This window comes from Macrotis lagotis, chromosome 4, assembly GCF_037893015.1.
Source record: "Macrotis lagotis isolate mMagLag1 chromosome 4, bilby.v1.9.chrom.fasta, whole genome shotgun sequence".
Classification (NCBI taxonomy): Eukaryota; Metazoa; Chordata; class Mammalia; order Peramelemorphia; family Peramelidae; genus Macrotis; species Macrotis lagotis.
In genome coordinates, this window is record NC_133661.1 from 89,409,875 (window position 1) to 89,435,689 (window position 25,815).

General features: G+C 35.2%; 1 protein-coding gene across 16 annotated transcripts in view; it reads right to left on the reverse strand.

Annotated features, from left to right (window-relative positions):
- Positions 1-1,309: 1,309 nt before the first annotated feature.
- TACC2 (transforming acidic coiled-coil containing protein 2) overlaps positions 1,310-25,815 on the reverse strand; it is a 295,485-nt gene continuing 270,979 nt past the window's right edge. For all 16 annotated transcript variants that reach the window (XM_074233463.1, XM_074233458.1, XM_074233462.1 and 13 more), the window contains 7 exons: positions 24,430-24,573; positions 23,897-23,973; positions 21,163-21,206; positions 13,264-13,424; positions 12,328-12,434; positions 9,505-9,625; positions 1,310-1,878 (listed from right to left, as the gene is read on the reverse strand). In XM_074233463.1, coding sequence (XP_074089564.1) covers positions 1,813-1,878; positions 9,505-9,625; positions 12,328-12,434; positions 13,264-13,424; positions 21,163-21,206; positions 23,897-23,973; positions 24,430-24,573 — 720 coding nt within the window. In that variant the 3' untranslated portion in view covers positions 1,310-1,812. The remainder of the gene's footprint in view (positions 1,879-9,504; positions 9,626-12,327; positions 12,435-13,263; positions 13,425-21,162; positions 21,207-23,896; positions 23,974-24,429; positions 24,574-25,815) is intronic.

Here is a 25,815-nt window from a genome sequence, read left to right on the forward strand (position 1 = left end):
TCCAAGGCACTATGGGTGCTGAGATACAAAGAAAAACTAAGACCATTCCTGCCCACTAGGAGCTTACACTCTAGCTAGTTGAGTAAAACAAGGTAATTGAAGAGATGCTGGGGGTTGGGGTACAGGGATGGGTCCATCCTCAACTAGCCTATTTCCTATTACTCCTACCCCTGCATAAGTAAAAGTTTAACCACAAGCTTCTAACTTGGTGACTCATAATTTCTAGTGAGGAATAATTAAAGGAGTATAATGACAAATATATATATATATATATATATATGGTGACATTGATCTCAAGGGCAGTTAATCTGTTTCACATGGGAAGTTGGTGGTCATTTCAGTGTTAATGAACAGAAAATGTCTTAGCATTGTTTAAATTAACTTAATTAAATTATTAAAATAAACATTAAAAACAGAAAATGTTTTAGTATTGTTAAAATTAAATTCATTAATAAAATCAACATTAAAATGAAGAGAAAAGGTGTTAGGATCATCAATAATAATGAATAGACATGATGAGCTATGATCTGATCACTTGAGTTACCCACATTATCGAGATCACAGATTAATTTAATAGTAATAATTAGTTTAATAGTAATAACTGGCACTTATATAGTGCTTTAAAGTTTACAAAGCATTTTATAATATAGCTAGGGGTGATAATGGTGAACAGAATGCTAGACCTGGAGTCAGGACCTGAGATCAAATCTGAGCCCAGATATTTACTAATTGTATGACCCTGGGCAAGTCATTTAACTGTTTTGCCTCAGTTTCCTCATCTATAAAATGGGAAGAATAATAGCATCTAGTTCCCAAGATTATTATGTGAATTCAATGAAATAATATTTTTAAAGCATTTAGCAGAATGACTGGCACATAGTAGGCACTGAATAAATGTCAGTTATTATTACAGTGTTAAGGAAATTGTTTAGAGGAAGGGCAGAAGTTTTTTTTCTTATCAAGATTTAAGCCATTTTGATCAATTCATTTAATTATTAAAGAAGGAATTTAGCATTTCTCAATAACTTCATATTACTGACAAGGCACATGAGAACTTCCTCTATCTCCCAAGGGATGTCTCTTGGGCTACAGACAGAGAAAAATGGATACTAGTTCAAGGAAAAGAACTCTTGCCCTCATATCCTAAGGCTGGGATCTTCCGATCAAGAAGTTTGAAAGAACTTTTCAAATCTAACTTTAGAAAAAAGAAGGATTTACCTCTTTTTTTTTACTATATTTTTTCAAAGTATCAAAAGGGAATGGGGGGTTGGGGGCAAATGTCTTCATAGAAGATAAAATATAGCCACACTTGTTTCGAAGTTTCAAAGAAAAAAATTTATTTACAATAGAGAATTTTATTTGAAACATGCATTTTTCTTTTCCTTTTCTTTTTTTTTTAAACAAATCAGCAAATGCGGATCAAGTTTACACTCCTTAAGGCAAGAGTCCCCATGCAAAGTTATACGTGTTCATATTAAATCCAAAAGACACCCAACATGGGAACTCATGTACAAAGGGATAAGCTAGGATCAGCAATTTGTCATTTATTAGAGAATTTGACAATCTCCCTGATACAGGAACTTTGAGATCAACTTGCTATGAGTTATACTATGAAAATGCAAACAATAGCAAGAAATTCTGATAGTCTTCTGAGAACTGCATACAATTAAATCAACTTCATTTAGAAAGAAAATACAGTAGTGCATACGAAAAAGTGAAAATATAACCTGTCCACATAAAGGTATGGACATCAGTGTGCCAATGGTCATATTGCACTCAATAGTGTATGTAGTCCAAAAATTTGGTTCAAAGTTAGCTTTTCCCCATTTTGGCAATCAGTTCATCACAAATCTTGGTAAGTTCTTCTATTTCTTTATTCTGAAAGTGAAAGTAAGAAAAAACTATTAGAGTAAAATATTCATCTTACTCCTTTTGGGAGTCCTTATCCACTATGCCCTCCTGCTCCCTGAATTATTGTCTGATATATATGAAATAACAGAAAATAAAGCATTAAGTAATTCTACATAGCTTGGTATTTCTGCTGGATCCTGTCATCAGAAAATGCAACAAATTATGATTGCTGAATTGAGATTCTAGACTCTGCTGTACATTAGATTGTAGAAGGAAGCTAAAATGACATGCAGATCTTTCCAGTTCCTTAATTAGCTTGTTGTTTTCTAAGAATCTAAAAGTACACAAATTACTGAAAGAATCTTCAACAGTCCTCCTCCAGTCAGAATAATCCTGTGTTTTCATGAACAAAAAATATGAAAAATTTCCTCCTCTCTTCATCCTTAAATGAAAAAAATTATAGATGAGCTTTCCAGGGAATATTATCAATTAACTTATCTAAGTAACTGAATTATAACTGAACTCAGTGGGAGGCACTTGGTTCAACCTTCAGTAACAACTCTGATTATTTAGGAAACATTTCTGAGTTAGACATGCCTTGCACCAGAGGGATTACTGATACATTAATCTGTATCTATCATTGCCACACCACATTGTTAAATCACGTACACATACATATATCATGTATCTTTACATCTTTAAAAAATATCAGGGATTCTCTTTCTTCTTTTCTCTCTCTCTCTCTCCCCCCCATCTATCTCCCCCCCTCTCTCTCCCCCTCCCTCCCTCCCTCCCTCCCCTTCATTCCTCAAATAGGAAATAATTACTTCCCGTATTCCCAAGGATTTGATTAGTCAGATAAAGGTGAATAAGGTCCCAGGAGACATCCTGCTGTTAAAACTCATCCATTTATTCAATAACTATTAAGTATTCACTATGTGTAGCCTCTCCTCTTAATATTGTAATTTCTCATGTTAGCATAAGTTCAGGGGGGCTCAAAATGAGAAAGTCTGCCAAGAGGTGATATTTTTTTTCTCCCACAGAAATTCCATCTTCATCTGGAAGATTGAATACTAAAGAACGGATGGGTTGTGATCTACACTGGAAAGGTCATATCATAACCAATAGTTGGGTGGCACAGTGACTAGAGCACTGGGACTGGAGTCAGGAAGATCTGAGTTCAAATCCAGCCCTCAGACCCCTACTAGTTGTGTGTACCTGCCAAGTCTGCCTGCCTCAGATTCATCAACTGAAAATGAGGATAAAAATAGCATCTTCCTTCTAGGATTGTTGTAAGGATCCAGTGAAGTATATAGTACTTGGTAGGCACTTAATACATGCTTGTTTTCTTCTCAACAATATAACAGATCTTAGAAATATGGAAGATAATCCGTGAATAGTATATTAAGCAATGGGAAGGGGGAGAAGATGGAAAGATAATTAAGAAACAGCATCTGGTCTAGTCAGGGAACGGAACAAGCATTAGTAGAAAAGATATGGCAGTATGCAAAACCATACAATAACTGTATAATAGCTACAAATTAGCCACAGCAAAGAATGAAATCTGATAGTAAAGTATGAAATGCTTTGCAAGATCTAAGGGGGGAAAAACAAATAATGGAATCACAAATAATGGGTATCTTGAGTCAAATGGAAGACCTAGTCCTGACCAGCAAGACAGACACTAAGTGTGGTTTAACTCATATTTTACCTTAAAATTATAGACTACTTAATCTGTTGGCCATATTTGTAAACCTCTCTGCTAGCTTTCTTCATCATAAATTATCAATATGGGAAATTCAATGGTTCTATAAGGTATAGGATGGAAGAGAAGCACCTGTTTTAACCTGATAGTAATTTTTTTAAATGCCTAAAAGTAGCTTTAGAAGCAGCTGAAATTTTTTAGTTAGACAACATCAGAAAGAACATTTTTAGCAGTAATTAGACTAGCATTAAGGAGTCATTCAATAGGTGTCCATCAATATTTAAGTAATTAAGGCTAGACATCCCTATTCAACAGGTTAAACTTTTTGTGATCAAGGAGTTTATTTTTGTACCATATTATCATGGAGGGACCAATAATTTATAAACCTTCTTAAAATAACATTTATTTGATAAACATTTAATGAGTGTTTATTATATCCAAGGTATGATGACTTCCATGTTTCTATGTTAAAACCATCTCTTTCAGAAATTTTGTGATCTCAATTTTAATTATATTAAATTAAAAAGGTTTTGCACAAACAAAACCACTGTAACAAAGATCAAAAGAAATGTAGTAGGGGCAGTTAAGTGGAGCAGTGGATAGAACACTAGCCCTGAAGTCAGGAGGACCTGAGTTCAAATCTGTTCTCACACTTAATATTACTTAGCTGTGTGATCTTGGGCAAGTCACTTAATCCCATTGCCTAGTCAAAATAAAAAAAAAGAAGATAAAAGAAATGTAGCAAATTGGGAAACAATTTTTACAACTAGTATTTCTGACAAAGGACTAATTTCTAAAATATACAAAGAACAAAGTCAAACTTTCAAAAAAACAAGCCATTCCCCAGTTGACAAATGGTCAAAGGGTATGCAAAGGCAATTTACAGTTGAGAAAAATCAAAGTGATCCACAGTCATATGAAAAAACTGCTCTAAATCATTCCTTATTAGAGAAATGCAAATTAAAGCATATCTGACATACCACCTCACACCTCTCAGACTGAAAAATATGACCAGAAAGGACAATGATCAATGTTAGAAGGGATGTGAGAAATCTGGGACACTAATACATTATTGTGGAACTATAAACACATCCAACCTTTCTGCAGAGCAATTTGGAATTATGCCCAAAGGGCAACAAAAATGTGCATACCCTTTGATCCAGCAATAGCACTACTGGGTCTATACCCTGAAGAGATTATGAAAAAGGGTAAAAACATCACTTGTACAAAAATATTAATAGCAGCCCTGTTTGTGGTGGCAAAGAATTGGAAATTAAGTAAATTTCCTTCAATTGGGGAATGGCATAATAAACTATGGTATATGTATGTCATAGAACACTATTGTTCTATTAGAAACTGGTAGGGATGGGAATTCAGGGAAGCATGGGAGGATTTGCATGAGCTGATGCTGAGCGAGATGAGCAGAACCAGAAAAACATTGTGCACCCTAACAGCAACATGGGGGTGATGATCAACCTTGATGGACTCGCTCATTCCATCAGTGCAACAATCAGGGATAATTTTGGGCTAACTGAGATGGAGAATATCTCTGTATCCAGAGAAAGAATTGTGGAGTTTGAACAAAAACCAAAGACTATTACCTTCAATTTAGAAAAATAAAACTATTATCTTATTATGTAATTTTGCTATCTCTTTTACTTTATATTTCTTCCTTAAGGATATGATTTCTTTCTCATCACATTCAACTGAGATCAATGTATACCATGGAAACAATGTGAAGACTAACAGAATGCCTTCTGTGGGGGGTGGAGAGTGTGTGGGGGGAAACAAGAATAGAAAAAAACTGTAAAACTCAAAATAAATAAAATCTTTCTTAAAAAAATAAAATGCAAAAAAATCAACAAAAAAAATTTGTGATCTCAACCAATCACTTGTAGGAAAGTTTAAAATATTTAAAATTCTTTTATGAGGCAAAAAAATAGCTCTCTGGAGGTGAGGGGAGGAAGGGGCTCATCCCAAAGCTGAAATGTATTGACCTTCTCCTTGGGCAAGAATATATGTCTAGGGCTTGTCTTCCTTTGGAAAGTTAGCCTGCTTATAGGAAGAATCATCCCTCAAACTCTCCTACCCCTACACCTTTCCTTACTCCTTATCTTCTCATGATGGTTGCTATTGTTGTTGCTATTAATCTTTCTTTTCCTTAGCTTCTGTTAATCATAGGAATACCTAAATAAACCTTTTTTTTTGTCCTTAAAAATAGAATATATATCTAGGTCTGAAGTTTTTACAAAAGCACTTTTACAAAAGTGCTCCCTCATATCATCTCTAAAGTTGGGACTCTGACTTTAATCTGAAGAAAAAGGGTAAAACATATCTTTGTTAGAGAACTAGATTGTGAGCTGAATGCAACCTCAAATCTATTGTATTTAGTTACAGAAAAAACCTGATGTAAATATAGATATCTATGTATATGTATGCAATTTCTTCTATATGTGAATTTACATATCAGAAGATGAAAACCTCATGAACTCCACTGCTTCCCTTTTTGCTTTTGCTGTCTTAAAAACATAGAGCCAAATTTAAAACCCAAGAATGATCATTCTCAATTAAGGCCTCTCAAATCATCTACTCTTTTAACAATTTTGTATGTTTTGCCATCTGCCTTAAGTCCTCTTGAAAGTGGGCAGGTATACACACTATTTTAAAATGGGCAGGCAATTGTCCCACTATAGTCTTCCCTTCTTTGACCTCATCTGGACTGAGTTTCATACTGAGTGAGAGAGTTTAAGGGAAGACATTACTAAGATAGAAAAACATTTAGAGAAGATCAACCAGATTGGTGAAACATATAACATGAACATTTGTTAAAGGAACTATGCAGATTTTAACCTAGAGAAGAGAAGACTTGGATGGGCCATGGTAGCTATTTTTTTTAAGAATTTGAAGGGCTATCATGCGCTGGAGGGATCAAATTTATTTTGTTTGATCCCCAAAGGTGGACCTAGATGCCATTGGTAGAAATTGCAAAGAAGAAAATTTAGTCTAAATGTCAGGAAATACTTCTTTGACATCAAGTTAGAGACTCAGTGGTTATTTTAGAATATATCATAGTGAAGATTTTCTTTGTGCATAGGTTCAGAGGACCAAGGTCCTTCCTAACACTCAAATTTTGTGCTTCTTTGATTTCTTTTCATTAGCTCATGGTCACTATCTGAAACAAACCTGAATAATTTTTTTTAACAAAAGTCAGAATAAATCAAATAACCTTGACCCTGTAACTGTAACACAGGTGAATTTTTCTTTCCTGATTACGCAAGATGTAGGACCACAGGGTCATCACCAAGTATCAGCAATCACTGCAGAGTCTCAGAGATGAGAAAACTATAGGAATTTGTTTGTCCTGACCCCGTGACATGCTCTGGAGACTGACTTTAAATCTGTCCCTCATATCAGCTTATTTGTTTGACTTTATTTTTTAATAAAAGTTGGTAACTGGTAAAATATGGAAGAACCCTTATTATAAAAAAAGTAACCTACTATAAGACAGTATTAAAATGACATAGTGAAATGAAGTAGCATGAGGAAAGACTTTTTTCCCTACAGTTGAAAAGGATGTTAGAAATGCCATTGTCCAACCTCAAAAAGAGATTTGAGATCCACAGAATTAAAGCAAGTTGCCTAAAGTTCCATAGATGATTATCATATATAAACTAGAACAAAGTTCTGCTGACTGCCAAGTCAAGGCTTTTCTATTATATCATTAATGTTAAATACTATTTAGTAGTTGTCAAGTGATCAAAGTTATTTGTTCATTTTCATTCCTTCACAAAGTAAATGAGGGAAGTACATGAATTCACTGCAGTCTCTTGCCTTCATTTAGAAACTTAACCTTTGTTTATGACACAGACCACTCCTTGGTAGTCTGGTAAAATCTATGGATCCCTTCTCAGAAGAATGTTTTTAAATACATGAAATGAATAAGATTAAAAAGTAAACTAACTAAATTGAAGTAGAGCTATCAAAATATTTTTTTAAAAAGAAATTTTACAATGAATAGAATAAGGATTGAGACTTTTCTTTGTCTCACAAAGACAACTTTTGAAGCCTTGGGAAAGATGTTAGAATACAAAATTTAGGCTAATGGGTGAATAGACAAGTAGGCACATTCACTCCAAGGCCAGTTGGATAAATCTTCACAAGCTAGAAGGCCTCTTGGAAATTTTCAGGGGTGTCCTCATACTGAAAAAGTATATCATGATGTATCTGAATTTTGGATTGAAAGTTTGAAGAATTGGATTCAATAACTGTGTGGCCTTGGCAAAGTCAATTACTTTAATTGGACCTATTTCTTCATCTATAAAGTGAGAGGGTTGGACCAGATGAGAGATCTTAATACTCCTTTTGTCAGTCTGGTCAAGCCTATGGACCCCTGCTCAGAATATTGTTTTAAAATAACTGAATAAAATTATAAATTTCAGTTAGAGCTCAGTAAAATTAAAGATGAAATTTTATTTTCCAATCAAATTCAGAGATATCCTTAAATCTATCCATGGACCTCAGATTAATAACTCCTAGATGAGATAATTTGGTAAGGATTATAGAATTATAGCAGGCGGCTAGGTTGCACAATGGTTAAGAGTACCAGATTTTTTTGTCAGGAGGCCTCAGATACTTACTGTGTGACCCTGGGCAAATCACAACTTCTATTTGCCTCAGTTTCCTCATTTATAAAAATAAGTTGGAGAAGTAAATGGCAAAGCACTCCAGTATCTTTGCCAAGAAGACTCCAAATGAGGTCACAAAGAGTTGGCCACTACTGGGAAAAAATACACAAAGAGATCAATTGTCATTGATAGGATTATAGATTGAATTTGAAAAGGACCTTGGTGGTTCCTTGAGTATGACTTCTTTATTTCACAGATGAAGTCACTGAGGTTGAAAGGGGTAAGTTTTGCCTAGGAACACATGGCTAATAGTTGTCTACTGTACAATTTTCCATTCTTTCTGCCTCTGTGGCCAGTGCTGTGCCATACATTCCCTTTCAGCTATAGAACCTAGGATTGTAAGGAGTACTAAAGACTCCACAGACCCTTAGGTCAATATGCCTTCTGAGACAGCATTTCAGGTTTGGGCTCAAGCTGGACAAAAGACAGCACAGAGAAAGCACCTACTTCTGACCTCTCAAATAACAGATGCTGAATTTCACACAATGAATTCCAGACAGAAGTCACAATGACCTGCATTGAAGGGAAGTTCTACCGTTTATCAGATACTAGGGGACTTAACGTTCTGGCCCCACTTAGTCACTTCAGCATAGGATCTTGCAGTAGATGCAGAACTGGGGATCTTGGAATTTAGCTGGTCAGATTAGGAAACTGAGTCACTAAAACAACTCATAAGACATACAGTATGGTGATTCAAACTCAAATCCCTTGAATTCAAATCCAAAATAAAGTCCTTCATCTCTTTGGATTCAGTTTTCCCACATAGAAAATGAGAGCTGATAAATTAAGGAGTATTTAAGTGCCATTTCAACTCTACAGTCAGTAACTTGGGTTATTGGTTGAATTAGACCAACTAGGTAGCTCTTTTCATCTTCATGTTCATTGTTATTGCAATGGGAAGCCTTTATTACATTCAGGGGTTTTGACATTCTCTTCTCAAGGGGAGGAATGAAGGTTACCAGAGACTTAAAGAGTTTTATGATACCAGGAAACTCATTGCTGCAAGAACACAGAGATGTTGGCATTCTGAGAAGAGTCAAGTGCAAGGGAGACAGACTCAGACCCAACAAGTCCAAAGTGTTACAGAGAAGGGGGATTCTTTTTTCACCTGATAAAAGACAAATATTCCTTGGCCATGGCTGTTAGCCCTAATTGGAGGATAAGCAGAAAGAGGCAGCCACATTATCTCTGATGGACCAACCTGCTGCACATCTCCAAGGAGGTTTTACTTTGAGAACACAATGAAGTTGCTTCATAAATTACCTTTTGTTCCAGTGTTCTTTCTAGAGCATCTACCTTCAGTTGCTCCTTTCGGAGACTGGCCTGGTAGGCTGCTTGTTCCTGCTGAGCCTTCCCTCGGACTTGTGCAATTTCAGCATTGGCTCTGTAGGAATACATGATGCACGGATGAATATTATTCATTAAGGAAACTTTCATATTTCCACTTGCCTTATGAGGATTCTTTAATGTGATTCAGTATTGTATTATATTATGCTTATTATCCTATATTATCAAGTGGATTGAATCAACTCTTGAATTATCAAGAGACTTATTATATTATCAAGAGGAAGTTTTGGCAATATGACCTGAGACAAGCCAATAAACCTGTCAATATTGCAGGCAACTCTAGGATCAATTAATCAAGCACCTACTTGTGCTAAGCCCTAGAGATTCAAACTCAATGCATGGAACAATCAAAATTCATAAGTACCCTCTGTTCTAACTACTCAGAATTGCAAAGAACTGTTAATGAAGAATCCTACCCATCACTTCTGTGGGATTCTTCTTTAGCAGTTCTCTGGAATTGTGGTTGATCATTGAGCTAAGCAGTGATCTTCATTTAAAATATTTTAAAATTATAATTATACTTTCTTTTTTCTTTATTTAAAATATTTTGTTTTTATTTTCAGTTCCACATTCTTTCCCTGCCTTTCACACCTTCCCCTCATTGAGAAGGCAAAAATACAATTTCTAATATTATATACACAGTTGACCAGCATTCTTAATTCTTTCCAAATTGTTCGTTTTTACAATGTTGTGTTATTGTATAAATTGTTCTCTTGTTACTCCTCACTTCACTCTGCATCAGTTCATAGAAGTCTCTCTGCTATCATTGCAAGCATCCAGCATAGAGACTTTAGAAGGAGTGGCTGCCTGGTCCTGAACTGATTCTTGCTCATGATAACCAAGACACCAAAACTAAAGACAAGACAATAAGGGACAAAATGACATCAAGACCATTTTCTATTTCAGAAGTCTGAAATGCCCATATTTTCTGGATATTGTCTTCAAGAAGGGTTAAAATAATTTCTTGAATGGTTTTAAATACATTTGGAGTCTGGGAAGATTGCACTACTTCCTCAGGTATTTTCTTACAATTCTGATAGCTTCTTGGCTTGTCCCTCATAACAAGTGGGAAGACTTGACAATTACTAGCTCAAAGTAACATTTCTTTTCTTAATGGCAATTATCACCACAGCAAATGATGCTCCTAAAATATTTTTAAAATCCTAGGAAAATTTTGAGAGACAACCTGGGTTGAGAAGAAAATCTGGTTTCTGTTCAAAAGGAAAATATTTTCACTCTTCTTTCATAACCAAGTACATGTTAGTTGGCTTGAGGAAGTCATCTCTCTTTTTTAATCTCTCAAATCAAGAGAGTGGGTCAATCAAATAGAATAATATTATAAGGTAATAAAGTTTTCTGAAACGATTTATATTCCATAGGTTATTTCCACAGATTTTCTTTGAATGTGTTTTCATTTTTTGTTCCATTTAAGAAAATGAATTTATACATGCATTCAATAATTTATTCAGTATAGGGAGTAGTTATGTCTACATACATTTATGTGTATGTATGTATGTGGAATTTATTCCTGCAAATCCAGGAATCTGAATGCAAATCTACTGCCTTCTTCAGTCTTGCTGATTTGTTATTACAGGGATTTCTCCAAGAAAATAAAATGATCAGTATTTATCTTTAAAAGCTAAAGTATAAACCCTTATAGAATGAATGTGTTTTGATAAATTTATGTGGATAAGCTGGTCCATCAATGCTATAGAAACTTCTTGATAGTTTTTTAAATTAAGTACTCGGAACAATTAGTCAGTTAATTATCGTTTATTTAGTTCTTATTTTTGGCAAGTACTATCTAAGTATTAGACATGCAAAAAAAAGGCAAAAAAAAACCATCCCTTCTCTCCAGGCAATCACAGTCTAATGATGGAGACAATTTGCAAGCAACTGCATGCAAACAACAGATGTACAAGATAAATCAGGAGGGGGAGTCTCAAAGGAAAGGTATTGAGATAAAATTTAAAAAGGCAGAATTTGGGACTATTCAATTGAAAGGAAGCCAGGAAAATTAGAGCTAGAGAAAAGAAGGAAGAATGTTCCAGGCCTGGGAAATAACCAGTGAAAATACTGAGATTCAGAACTTGGAGTCTCCTATGGGAAAGAGCAAGAAGGCCAGTGTCACATAAAGAAGGTGTAAGAAGAATGGGAAGGTGAATAAGGGCTCTCAAAGCCAAACAGGATTTTATATGTGATTCTGGAGGTAATAGGAAGCTATTGAAGATGATTAAGTAGGAGAATTAAGATGATCAGACCTTTTAGGAAGGTCTATATGACTGTATTTGTGACTCAGCTATCCTTTATTGAAACTGGTTTTAGCGAGAACCACAGCTGCATTAAGTTTAACAAACATCATGACTATGGTCCCAACATAAAAATCACCATATTAGTTCAGACATGCTCCATCCAGATCAACTGTTTCATTTAGAGAACATTTGTTCTACATTCCTTGTGTAAGGGTGTGTATGTATTTGTGTGTGTGCATGTGTATGTCTGTATTTTAATATTTTTCATTTGTTAATGGGGCAACAATACTATAATTTATCCAGTCATTTCCCAATGGTTGGCTATATAATTTGTTTACATTATCTCATTACTAAAAAGTAACGCATTATGAATTAAAAAAGAGAGAGATTGTTCAAAGGGAGAAACAATAGGACACGACCAACAACTGGGCAGGGGGAGTTAAAGGAGAGTGAAGAACTAAGGATGGCATGCTGAAAAGTGATTTACCTGTCCAGTTTTTCCTCTGCATGTACTTTGAGTGCCTGGTACCTTTGTTCTTCTTTTTTCACACGAGACAGATACTCCTGAGCACATTTCTTTAGCACCTCTTCATTCTAACCCAGGGACGGAAAATAACATCAGATCCCATAGGCAAAAGGAAACCCACAAGCATGAAGAATAACTTGGACATCTCACTGCTCCCAGCAGAAGGAAAGCCATTTGAATCCATTATTCCGTAGCTAATTTTAACCTACATTTCACCATTTATTCAAAAATATTTCCATAAAAGCATCTAGTAACTCACTGAACAGGAATTATTTTTTCTAACTCAAGACACTTTTCTCCTCCCTTTGGTTTTCGCTGAATGCAATCATCAATATTTAACGAACTAAATGCTTTAAAAAACAACTGACATTTACACAGCCTAAAGATTTTCAGATGTTTTAAGTACATAGCTCATTGGAATCTTATGGAATCCTATGAGAGAGTTATTAGAGTATACTGTATTCCCTGTTTCCTGGGAGAAAAACTGAGGCACACACACTACTAGTAAATGTAAGGGATATTATTCAAATCAAGATTTCTCCCAACTCTAAAGTCAGCACATCAGCTCAGAAAACAAAAGGCAGAGTGGATAGAGAACTGAACTTCAAGTCAGGAAGACCTGGGTTCAAGTCTCATCTTAGACACATAGTAGTTACATTTCCTCAGGCAATCTAATGATCCCTTCTGTGTCTCAATGCCCCCATCTGTAAAATGAAAGGGCATATGTTTGGACTTCTAAAATCTATGATCCTGTGATCTGTGAGTTTATTCTTAAACAATTCACCACTTCCACTAGAAAATAAGTTTGAGATAAGAAGAATTTCATATTTGTCCACCCAACATTTACTTATGCAAAATAATGCAAAGAACTTCAAATTATGGATTCCTAAAACATACCTTGCGGAACCCCTCCAGGACCTCTTTCATTTTTTCGTATCTCCTAAAAAGATCAGCTAAAGATTTTTCCACCGAGTTCAGGTCAGCCAAGGCTTGCTCCTTCTCCACAATCAACTGCTGCACAGTATGGTGGGAGACTGACTTTTCTCTTTGTTCATCCTCTGGTTTGAAAATAGAAACAGCCAAACAATTGAGTCTATGGCTTATGCATTGCCTCACTTATAGTCTTGCTGCATGTAACTGAGTCTAATGAGCAATATTCCATGTTACTCTATATTTTGATACAGAATAGCTTTCTAAAAGCTACTGGCATTCTCCCTTTCAAGTGAAAAAATAAAGGAATGCCAGACAAATGAATATTGGGCCCAAGTCTTTAGATTAATTGAAGTGGAAACTTGATAATGATCTTTTCTTTAAAATCAACTTTAAACATGTATTAAGCACTATGGAGATACTAAGGTTAGGTAAGACAATCCCTACAATGATAGAGCTGACAGTTGGGAAGGAAAGAGGTACAACATATACACAAAGAACCATCAGTAATATGATATAGGATACACATAAAAGGTGTATGTGCTTCCTGTAGAGGAAGTTATTGACCTCTACAGGAAGGAGGATCAGGGAAGGCTTCTTGGACAAGATGGTATTTGAGAGTTTAGTTTTAAAAAATGGATAGGATTTAAATAAATGGACATAGGAGGGCAGAGGGCTATTCAAGACAAACACAATCAATACAATCCAAGGCACATAGGCTATACAACAGAGAGTATCCAGAGCAAGTAGCCTGGTTTGGTGGATGAGTCAGGGAATAGTGGGAGACAATTCTGGACAAAATAGAGTATTGACAGCTTGTAGAAAGTCTCTAATATCAAGAAAAAGGAAGGCAATGGTGAACTACTGAGGAGCATATATGAGGCAGATCAATCTGGCAACAATATGAAGGATGGATGAAAGAGGAGAGGACAATAAGGATGATGAGGACCTTTAAGTAGATGTTATTAAAAGGACTGGTTAAAAGAGTTGGTTGAAGGTTGACGTTATTTAATCTGGAAAGACTAAAAGACTTAGTGGGGATGTAAAAGGCTATCCTGTTCAAGGATCAGAATTATTTTCCTTCATTCAGATGTAGGATGACCACTTGTGGTTATATTACAGAGCAAGGTTCTTTTATGTATGGTTTGGATCATATGGCTGATGAGACCCATTTCAGTTCTCAAAATTTATTATTCTTGGAACTCAATATGTAGAACTGACAAAAATAGATAATTTGTTGGACATAGAAGGAAAAGACAAAATTAACATGAAGATTTCAAAGAAAGGAGACTAATTAAATGACATCACTATTATCTAATACAGGTATATTGGTATAGGGATCAATTTTTGATAGAGGGAGGGAAAAGATAATATTGGCTGAAACAAGTTAAATGTGTGTGTAAAAATCTTGATTCAATTATGTGGATTTGGGAGAAAGGTTGGGACTTGAAATATGACTTTGGAAATCTTTTGGGTAGAAATGATAACTGATGTCATTGGAATGAATGAATTTTAGAGGGAAAAGAAAAGATAGCTATGAACAGTCTTGTAAGTGGTCAGTTGAGGAGCTGGGTAAAGAATAAAGATTTTTTTTTGCAAGGCAATGGGGTTAAGTGACTTGCCCCAGGTCAAACAACTAAGTAATTATTCATTGTCTGAGGTAGGATTTGAACTCAGGTCCTTCAGACTCCAGAGCCAGTGCTCCATCCATTGTGCCACCTAGCTGCCCCTCAAATAAAGACTTCAAAACAAAACAAAGGGGATATAAAGGAGAGGTTAGAAGGAAGTGTCTCGGAATCTGAGACTGAGTGTGAAAGACTGTATTCAAAAATAGGAGATTTGGTCCCCAAAGATATGGAGAACTCTGGGAAAAGGAGAACTGAGATAATTCTTCTAGATTTAATTAGGAAGTTACTGATGACCATTAGGAGTGTCATGGATAGTGTAGATAAAAACCAAAGAGCAAGGGGTTGAGAAAGAAAGAAGCTGAGTTTGGGGATGTGGATTGCCTTTTTTTTTTTTTTTTTAAAGAAATTGTATGGTAAAAAGGTAAGAAAGATAGATAGGTTGGTAGTATTATGAAAGTAGAATGGCTGGGGGAAGGTTTTTATAGGTTTGAAGATGTATGATTATGTTTGTAGGCAGATAGGAAAGAACTAATGGAAAGGGAAAATCTGTAAATAAGAAAGAGTAAAAATAACTGAGAGGGGGAAGAGCAAAATAGGGATGGACGGAAAGAAACAGAAGGGAAAGGACATAGGAGGAATGGATAGTTGGGATTAAGGGCACAGGTAGAGTGGTTTATCTGGATAAAGGGCAGAGGCATTTGATCTTTTAAGATAGGAAAACAGGGGAAATATGGCTAAATAGTATCTTATTTGAAAAAGCTTGGGGAATTTAGTAGACCACAACTCAATGAAAGTCAATAACGTGTTGTTGCAGCCAAAGTACTAAAGTGATCTTAGGCTCTATTAAGAGAGACAAAGTCTCAAGAATATGAGAAGAAATGGTCCTGCTTTTTCCTCAGTCCTGGTTATACTGTCAAGGCAACATTTTATAACACTAATACACTGGCATGAAAGAGAGTCGCCCGAACAGAGAAATAGAATGCTGACCGTAATCGTAAAAGATTAGCTGAAAGAAGTGGGATACTGAGTTTAAAGAAAAGAAGATTTAGGAAGAACATAGTAGCTATCAATTGGAAGATGGACTAGACTTATTTTGCTTAGTCCCAGAGGCTTAGAATTAGTTGCAGAGAAGCAGCATTAGACTCATATTGAAGAAAGACTTCCTAATCACTAAAGTTATAAAAAAATGGAATGGGTTTTCTCAGGAGGCAACTCTAGTCCAATTACCTCAGAGATGAGGAAAACGTGATCCATAGTGATAAAGTGACTTATCTAGGGGACACACAGCTAGAAAAGGGCAGATCTAGATACCCCTTGACTAGACATCTTCAAGTATAGACTAGATATGGCCAGTTGTTGGGGTTACTGTAAAGGAGATGACTTCTAAAGGCTTTGATTCAATGAAAGCTTTATTATATTCTGTGTTAGAAACCCAAACCTTGTATTAAAGTCCCATCATGGCAGTAGTAGATAGGTAGTTCTATCATCACCTAAATGAAAAGGAAATAAGTGTGTGTGGGGGGGGAATTGCGTACTTCTTCCAGCATAACTGTCTTACCCTTAAGATACTAATTAATATCTCCTAAAGTAACCAAGAAGCTTACTTTTGGATAGTGGATGTGTCAACTATATGTAAAATTGGGCTATTTATGTCAAACTAAGGTTTTCTTAGTATAATGCTCTAAAAATGAGATTGACTTGATCCAGCAGTGAGAGACAAGAAGGAAGACAGAAAGATCATCTTGGTTAAGTTCAGCTGTCCCTGGTCCTTCCTTGCCAACAAGTTTTTGCCCTATTAATGTTTCTTTCAACCATTTCTACCTGAGATTATTTTTTAGCTGAGAGTCTGTTCAGGAAATTAAACCTATCTATCTATTCATCAGGCGTAAAGCCCTATAAGTTCATATCACTTTATAAGTCTTAAATTTAAATTCTGCAGTGACCTTTCCACTTGGTTATGTTATTTTTTTTCATAGAATTTTTACTTCTCAGTTTTAACTTTTACTCTGACAGGGTGACACAAGAAAAGAATCAGTAATATATGTAACTGTTCCCTAGGACCTCCACTGAGAAAATGGAGACATTATTTCCAAAGTCTCTTGGTTGTGGCCAGAGTGGGCTCATTTTAGGGGTGATAGTTCTGTTTTAAACTAGACTCAAAGGTTATAACCGATGCCAAGATATCTCTTTTTCTTGATACAAATTAGAAAGACATTTGCGGATGCCTTAAATTCCCAGATTTTTAGACATTCAGTTTTCCTACTTGGTAGAGTTCATTTTTCTAGATTCAGGAGCTAACTGGAGCATGGTTGAATCTTGGAATTCAGCACAATTTTGCTCTATTTAGGAAGTGAAGACAGTGTTTTTTAGTGGAAAGATGAATGGGCCAAGAGCCAGGGGACCTGACTTCTTCCTCTAGTTCTGTGGTGTTCCAGATGTATGACTCCTAGATAAGTCACTTTATCACAATGGATTGCAGTTTCCTCATCTCTTTGAAGCAGTTGAACTACATTTTCTCTAAGTCCTTTTCTAATTCTTAAATGTTACAAGTCTGAGGAAAAAATTCATTACCAGAAATGCTAGAAGGACTTTGCCACAACTGTCGTATCATAATTCCATAGAATACATACCCCATATTGTAACAAAAGGGGTATTTGGCATTGCTGCAAAGGTCAAATTGCTTTTTCCTCCAAGTCAGCATCCCATTTTCCTCCCTAGACTCCAGAACATACACAGTGTATACATTTATGAGTTCATTTGGGCTTTTTTTAAAACAATTTAATTCTGCTTTAAAATTGATCCAAAAAATTTTAAAACTCCTTGAATTTACATAACTTTACAATCTTTTCCTAATATTTCTTGAACCTCATTTCTTAAACAGAATATTTTGCCCCTATGATGCTGAGAGTTGCGATTATTCACAAACACATTTGTGATTACAATCAGGAAATCAGTGCTTGGGTCAGAGAAGGTCTCTAGAAGAGACAGGAAAAATATGCCTCCCATTTGTTTTATCTTTAACTATACTAGAATTCCAGTGATGGGATTAAATACTGATTTAAAAAAATTACAAAAAAGTATACTTTAGCTCTGGTAATGGAGTTAAATGTATACAAAAAATTTCAGAGAATGGAGCAAGTACACAAAATAAAAACAAAGACAGCCAGACAAGATTAAGAGATGCATAATGCAAGGCTCAAAAGTGGGTGAGAAGCTTTACTTACCAGGCTTGCCTTTTTTTTTTGTTTTGCAAGCAAATAGCAAGAAGCAACAAAAACGAAAGCAAAACAGATAATCAGGGAAATTGTTAGGAAAGCAGAAAAAAACAGCAAAACAACCTGTAATGCAGAAAGCACAGAAGTATTTTTTTAATCCTGAATTGTTAATATTTAGGCTCAAGAAGTGTTAATACTTAAAGAAAATCCAGTGGAAATCATGATAAACTGAAATGAGGGTGCATGAGAATTCGGTGATAACATGCAGTTTGGGGGAATGTGAAGGATTTGGGAAAGAGAGACACAAGCACTAGTCACAGTCACAAAGTGCTCCTTCTGCTAAAAGAAGTTGGTTCTATTTTGAAGAGGATTCACTATGGTCCTGAGCCCTGTCTGGATAAAGCTCTTTCTGACTCCTAGCTTCCCTTCAGCATCATCTGTTAGTCATGCAGGATGCCTAAAGTATAGAAGTGACAGAGATGTAGCAAAGCAGAAATAGAGGCATGAAATCTACTGAAGAGAAATGTTTTTTCTTCTTTATAGAATCCCATGCAGTGGCTGAGAGATCCCTAGAAACAAACTTGCAATCAAGTCTAAGGGCTTAGTCCTGGCTTTTTCAATTTTCAACTATATTAGTAGCACACCATTGTTCCAAAAGGAACTTTTAAATAATGCAAGGGTAGCCTTTAATCAATTACCAGCATGATGGATGGTCTGATGATGACTAAACATGCCATGTTGTTTAAAAAAGTTATGAAAAGTGAAAAAAATAGATGAGTATGCATGAATGATAATTCAAGAATGGAGGGTGGAGGGATACATAGTGAAATTTTCTTTTCAAAAGCAGTGATACTTCCAAAAGGCAACCAGGAATTTAAAGAAAATTGGACTAGGAGTTGGAAAGATATCAGAGCACCAGACACTGGGAGAAATTCATGAAATTGTCTACAAAGGATCATAGTGATCTAAGTGATGTCACCATGTTGCTAGGTAGAACAGATCTTCAGGGGATATATTTATAAACTTTGGTGTCAGTGTAGGATAAAAATATTATGAAAGAAAGTATTCTGATTCTTCAGAGAAACTTAATTATAATTCAGCCTTTTATACCCAGATATGTCCTTATTTCATGAGACTGAATGGAGAAAGAAAGAGAAAGTCATTGGCTGGATAAACCATCTTGGGGGATTATGTTGCAAAAAAAGCAACTGAATGAGAAATATCTTCTATGTCAACCAGAATGCTTCTCTCATTCTCTTTTTTATTGTTTGATTTTTTTTCTCTGTTTATGGTAGTATGTGTGTCTATTTGTCTGTGTGTAAGGATTGAAGAAGTAAGCAAGGAAATTTATTTAAAAAAACAGGGGTAGAAAGAAAAGGTGCCTTTGGACAGAAATAAAAGATACCTCACAAGCAGAAACTTCCCCTTTCTTTATTTCAATATTTGTCTACAAATCCACATCAAGAGTAATACTAAGAAGCTATTCATCAGATGTGAAAATAGACAAATGCTAATGGTCTTACTGATGTTCTGACATCAGAAGGTTGTTTTTTTAAAGAATAACTTTTGGGTCTTAATAACTTGCCAAACACAAGATAATAGAGGACATAGGTCTTCAACATCATGACATGGACTTTCAACATCATGACTTTCAATAACATTTAACTCAAGAAAAGATGAAGCTCCATATATTTATATCATAAATTGTTGCACTAATAAAAACCAATAAATAATAAATTACATACTGTTAGATAACACACAGAGAAAATACTGAGCACAAGACACATTTGGCTATTTTCCCCTCTCCAAGTCATTGAGGGGAATGGATCTTCTGTTTTAAGACCACTTCAGCTTATCAGAATAGAAAAAGTGAAATTGATGCCTTCTTTTGTGATGCCAAATCTATGATTATAATGATTTTGAGTCAGTTGAGATTTCTGCAATTATTATTCAGAAAGTTTTTCCACCAAAGACAACTTTTTATCATGTCATCACATCATAAAACCTCCATTAACTAGAATGCAGTAACAAAACTTTCAATAGACCACACTCACCTCCCTTTAGAGGAAGAGATCAATAATAAGAAAATACTTATTGTCACAGATTCAGGTCAAAAGGTATCTCTTTGTGATTAATGCTGAATATACCTAACCTGTTATAAGTACAATACTGTATAGTAATAATTGACATTAAAAATAGTGATTGGATGACCTGCAAAATTTTTAATCACCAAAGGAAAGTCATGTTTATGATACTATATTTGCTAAGGAAGGAAGAGGACATAAATCATAGTAGAAAGATTTTCAATAAGAGGAAATTAAATGAAATACCTTTTCCTGTCTTGATTTCAGTTAGCCTGCATTCCAGTTCATCTAGATATTAGCTTTATTTGGTAAAGAGATGATGCCATGCTTCTTGAGAACACTACCTGAATGAAGCTAAGCTTTAAGTTGAAGGATTGAGACTAAACTTTGAAAGTGGGAATTGGGTCTTTTCCTTGGGTCCAAAAGAACTAGAATAAAATAGATCTGGTTTGGAAGTCCCTTATGTCTCATTTTCCTTTAAAGGTCTCCTGGAATGAATGTGATCTGCTGTAACTTGAATTTGTTCTTTCCTATAAACAAATAGGGTGCACAGATCATAGAATACTGACCCAAATCTATTCCTAATCAGATAGTTTACTGGGTTAAACAGTAATCATAAAGATAATATCATTATTTCAAGAAAACAATTAAGTTTGAAATTCTACACTATGGATTATGTTGGTGGCCACTTCAATGATGTTTCCATATCCAAGTGGATTTTCTAATCAGTTATTTCTTTGACCACGGCATATTTTCTATGGGGGTTATTTGATGGGATAGAAACCAGCATGTAAGAATCTTATGATGCCTTATTATGTCCTTAGTTCTTTTAATGGAGTTTGGAGCTCAATGTCTGACATTGTCTTCAGACATATTTCCCCACAAGTCTTTATAAAATCAGTATATAGGGAAAATAGCCATCAGAAAGTTAGCACCTACCTATCATTTGAGCGATGGTCTTTTCATACTCTGCCACTATTTTCCTGTAAGAGAAATTAAATCAGTACAAATGTTTGCCAGGTGTCCTGATCCTTCATGACAAATAATTTATTTCATGAGGCCAAGAAGACTTAGGCAGTGATAGCATAGAAAATGCATATTTATGACTAAGACTTGGGCTAATGTCTCTAAAGAGGAAATAACTTTATCAAACTCTCACTAATTAAAGTGGTGTTTACACTTCTCTGGTTGCCTCTTACACACTAACAATAGGTATAAACTTCATAAAAACACAACGCTAAACATTCATTTCATCCATTCATTCCAGACAATTTCAATGGCTCCATATTACCTTCAAAGGAGTTCAAACTCTTGCTTGACATATGATTTCCTCCATGCACTGGCCCTGTTCTAGCTCCTCAAACTTAACTCCCATTTCTGTTTACTCACAGTCTATCTATTATAAGCAAGATAAATTACTTGCATTTCCCCAGTTACTCCCTGTGTTTTCCCCTTTTACTGATGCTGTTCATGTAACAATTTCAAGTTTATTGTTAGGTTACTTCCGAATAATAGACTTAAACTAAATTTTCTTATTCCTGTAAGAAAAAGAATCATCATCATTATAAGTCAAAATAATTATTTGCATTATAGTTACAATATACATTCAATTATATTATAATATGCTTCTCATTACAATCCTAGAATAGATTGTACAAGTTGAATTACCTCCATTTAACTTAAACAAATAACAAAAAAACAAACAAAAAATTTCAAGGCTCAATGTGATTTGCCTAAGGTCACATAGTTCATTATTTAGCCCAGATCTTCTAATTGCATAACCAATCTTCTTTCACTGTTTTTCTAATAGTCACATTTCCCATTTATTCAATATCCATTATTAGAAAGTTGTTCCATTATATTTTGGGTTACCAATCTAACGGACATATTTTGTAGTGTTATCTAAGAAGAGCAAAAAGACATTTCTTTCTAGTTAATCTCATGCTACTACCATTTATTGTAACAGCTGTCCTTCAAAGCCTTTGCTGGTCTTGGAAAAAGGTAATATAAAGAGATTACAAAATACTCAGGGGCAACTTATTCATTCCTGGTCTAAGCTTTGCTACATCAATGAGATGAAATTTTCTATGCTATGAAGAATAAACTACTTACTGGGCTCAGTCCATGCTACAAAATAACCCCTGGGCATTCTTGGGATTTACCAGTTTTCTTTGACTTGGACTTCTTCAGACTCATAAAGTTTTCTTTAAAAAATTATCATAAAAATTATTTTTTTAAAAAATTAGCATGTTTTGAAAAAAGTTCATTGCAAGCAAACTGTTAAGGAAGAAAAGGAAAGACTAAATATCAATATTCCTAAGGATCACAGAGACAAGGGGTTAGTCCAAGCAAGTCTAAAAGGCAGCACTAGCTTTTTAAAATAGTCTTCATTTGGGAGTTGAGAGGGTGGGAATGGGGGAAGTGTCCAAACATAAATAATAGGTTGCTGTCTTCCCTCGACTTGACCAGAAATCATTAGCCTGTACAGTGTCAATACCTCTGACAAGCACAAATGGGTCATTGGGACTTCTAACAGCAGCCCTTCATAAATGCTTTTTCAAATTCCTGTGACCACCCTCAAAATTCACAAGGGAGGAGTATAGTTAAATCATAAAAGGTCAGACTGTATTTTAAAAACAGACAGCATTTATAGTTTCAGATCTGGCCAGAAAGAGACACTCAGAAGATGGAATTCATCAATAGGAGAGAGAAAGAGATATTTTTGCTACCTAATGCACATAAGGGAAAGAAAATGTAATCGATATCATTGTCTAGCTATTTTGTTTCTTCATTTAAATAGTAATAAGTAATGTGATGTTGGGGGGGGGAGAATAGGTTTAAACTGAGCTCTATTCAGCAGTTTTGCTTTGAAAAACATTAATGTGAACAGATTCCATATATATATATATAATATATATATATATATTATATATATATATATATATTATATATATATATATATATATATACCAGGAACAGAAGCCATGAAGAGTATTAAATAGAGAAAGGACCCCAAAATCAGAAAGACCCAGATTCAACTCCCATCTCTGACATATACTGACTATGCAACCCTCTCATTGCCTCTGCTGAGTCCTCATGACTATAAATTACAAAACAGTTATGGTCTGCATTAACGGAGGGAGTTTTCTCATGGCAGGGCTCCCTATACTGATAAATCACAGGTCTGGACAAAACAAACATACAAATTGTAATTCCAAAGGAAAAGACAATGAATTTTGCACATAAGATTTTCTTAAAATAAATTATATAATGTTCTTGGTAGAAAGAAAAGAAAAAAAAGAGAAGAAACCAGTCATGACACATACTCTATAATGATTACTCACTTTTTTTTGGAGGGGGTCCAGCTCTGTGATTTCATCAGTGTGGAAAACTTCCAGTGTGGAAACTCCTTCCACTGACACAGATGAACAACTTGTCTGTAACTTATAGTCTTAAGAGAATTGTCTGGGGCACTGAGAAGTTAAGTGCTTGCCCATTGTCACACAGCTAGCATGTATCAGAGGCAGGATTTGAATTCAGGTCTTCCTGATTCCAAGGCCAGCCCTCTATCCACTACTCCAAGCTGCCTCACATGGTTACTCATACCACTAGAATTTTCAGGGCAACAGGAAGATATATCTTTCAATTCTGGCTCTCAGACTTAATCACTGACCTCATTTCCATCACTTCCCGTCTACTTTCTTCATACTTGTCTTTCCATTCTGAGACCTCTCTTTCCTTGGTGATAATCTAGTATAGAAAGAGGAAATATTAAGTAAGTAATTTTCATAGAACAAGATACACGAGAAACAAAAAAAAATACCCATTCAAGCATCTCTAGATAGGAATAGTCTACTCCCAAGCTGCACTTTTGATTAATGAACCTTGGTGAGACAGAATAACTAGTTTATATCCTTGAGTAATCCCTGATCATAGAGGAGCAAGATTAAGGATATTTTTGGTCACAAATTCAATTAAATTCCATAGACACATTTCATGGTGGCTAAATCTAACACCAACAAAACTCAAGTTTCCTCAACCATCCCTCTGTCTACCTATGAAGTCCCAAGTAAGAACTTAAATTGTCAGAGATGAGCTTGCCTTGGTATAGTCATTCTGTTTATATATTGTGATAGTTAGACTTTTAATGAGGCTTCTGATGGGCAATCAAAGGGGCCCCTTCTCCAAATCCCACACTGGAAATACCTCCTCTCTAGCGATTCGGAGTGAAGCATCTAAATCCGACTGTTGATAAAGAAGGGCTGGAGGTTTTTCTGATTCAGACGTCCCAAGGCGAGAGTACAAGGCAGTTTTAGAGATGGGAACATCTGCTGGGAGAGCAGCCTCTCTCTGTGGAATTTTAGTTAATTAAAAAAAAGTAAACATTAATCATGAGACAAAGAAGATCACATCAGGTTCATGAATGGGTCAATTGTGTGTATGTGTGTGCATGTGTTGTGGGGGAATGGTGAGTTTTTTTGTGGATTTTTTTTTTGGTAAATGAACACACACACACACAAAAAAAAAACTATGAGAAAATGTGAAGTCATGATAATGGATGGGAAAACTGTGTGACACAATCCATGAAAAAGTCTATCATTGTGCACCTGTGCAGGAAACAATGAAGTTAGATGGGAGTACAGTTTACCTTTAAATAGAGTATATGAAAGCCTGTTTATCATACCCATTTATCAGGAATCAAAAACATTTAAGCAGAACAAGTATGAACAGAGTCATTATCTAACAGGACCCTACTGCTTTAGCATACACAGGATGGAAAAAAGGAGAGGGAAGCAAATGTTGAATTTCATTCTGGGTTTTTTTTTAGTTTATAATGGATGTGTAATGGATCACCTTTGTGAGACTGCCTTTGTTTCAGTACTATGTGTGCCCCTATAAGGCTCAGCTTCTAGACTGTGTGTTACCAATGAAGTATTTCCCATTGGAATAACTTTCCATCAGAAGAGCTTTCTAAAAGATACTATATTCTATCAGTTTGACCTTAAAAAGGACAAATTTTCCCTTTGCATTAAAAGGTTGAGGCAATGTTTTCATTATAGATGAATTTACATGACATTCAGGAATTGGAAAGTGAAAAACTCAATCAATTAGAGTAACTACTTTTTTACACATCTAAACAACCAGGATTGGGTTTTGTTTTGTTGGTGTGCTTGTTTGCTAGTTTTCTTCAGACCAGATGGATCAAGTTGACTGGAGATGTTTTCAATATGAAGTCTTGTGAAACCAAGTTGGTGATCTTTGAATGTTAATGACACCTCTGTCTTGTGGGGTCCCCCTTCATACTCTTATGACAGTGTTTAGCATTTGTGAAAGCATGATGCTATATGCAAACTCATTATTGGAACCAGGGACTAGTAGAGTGAATTATGGGAGTAAAAAGATATATGATTTTTCACTGCAAAGAAAAGGATAAATCAACCATGATCTCAGTCCCATTCATTAACTTTTAGGTGCTGTTATTCATTCTAAAGCAGAAAATATCCACTGTGACTCAAGAACTAACACATAATATTAGAGTAGTCACAGGACCTCACTTAACAAAGAAATACATAAGAATAAAAAGCTCTGTCC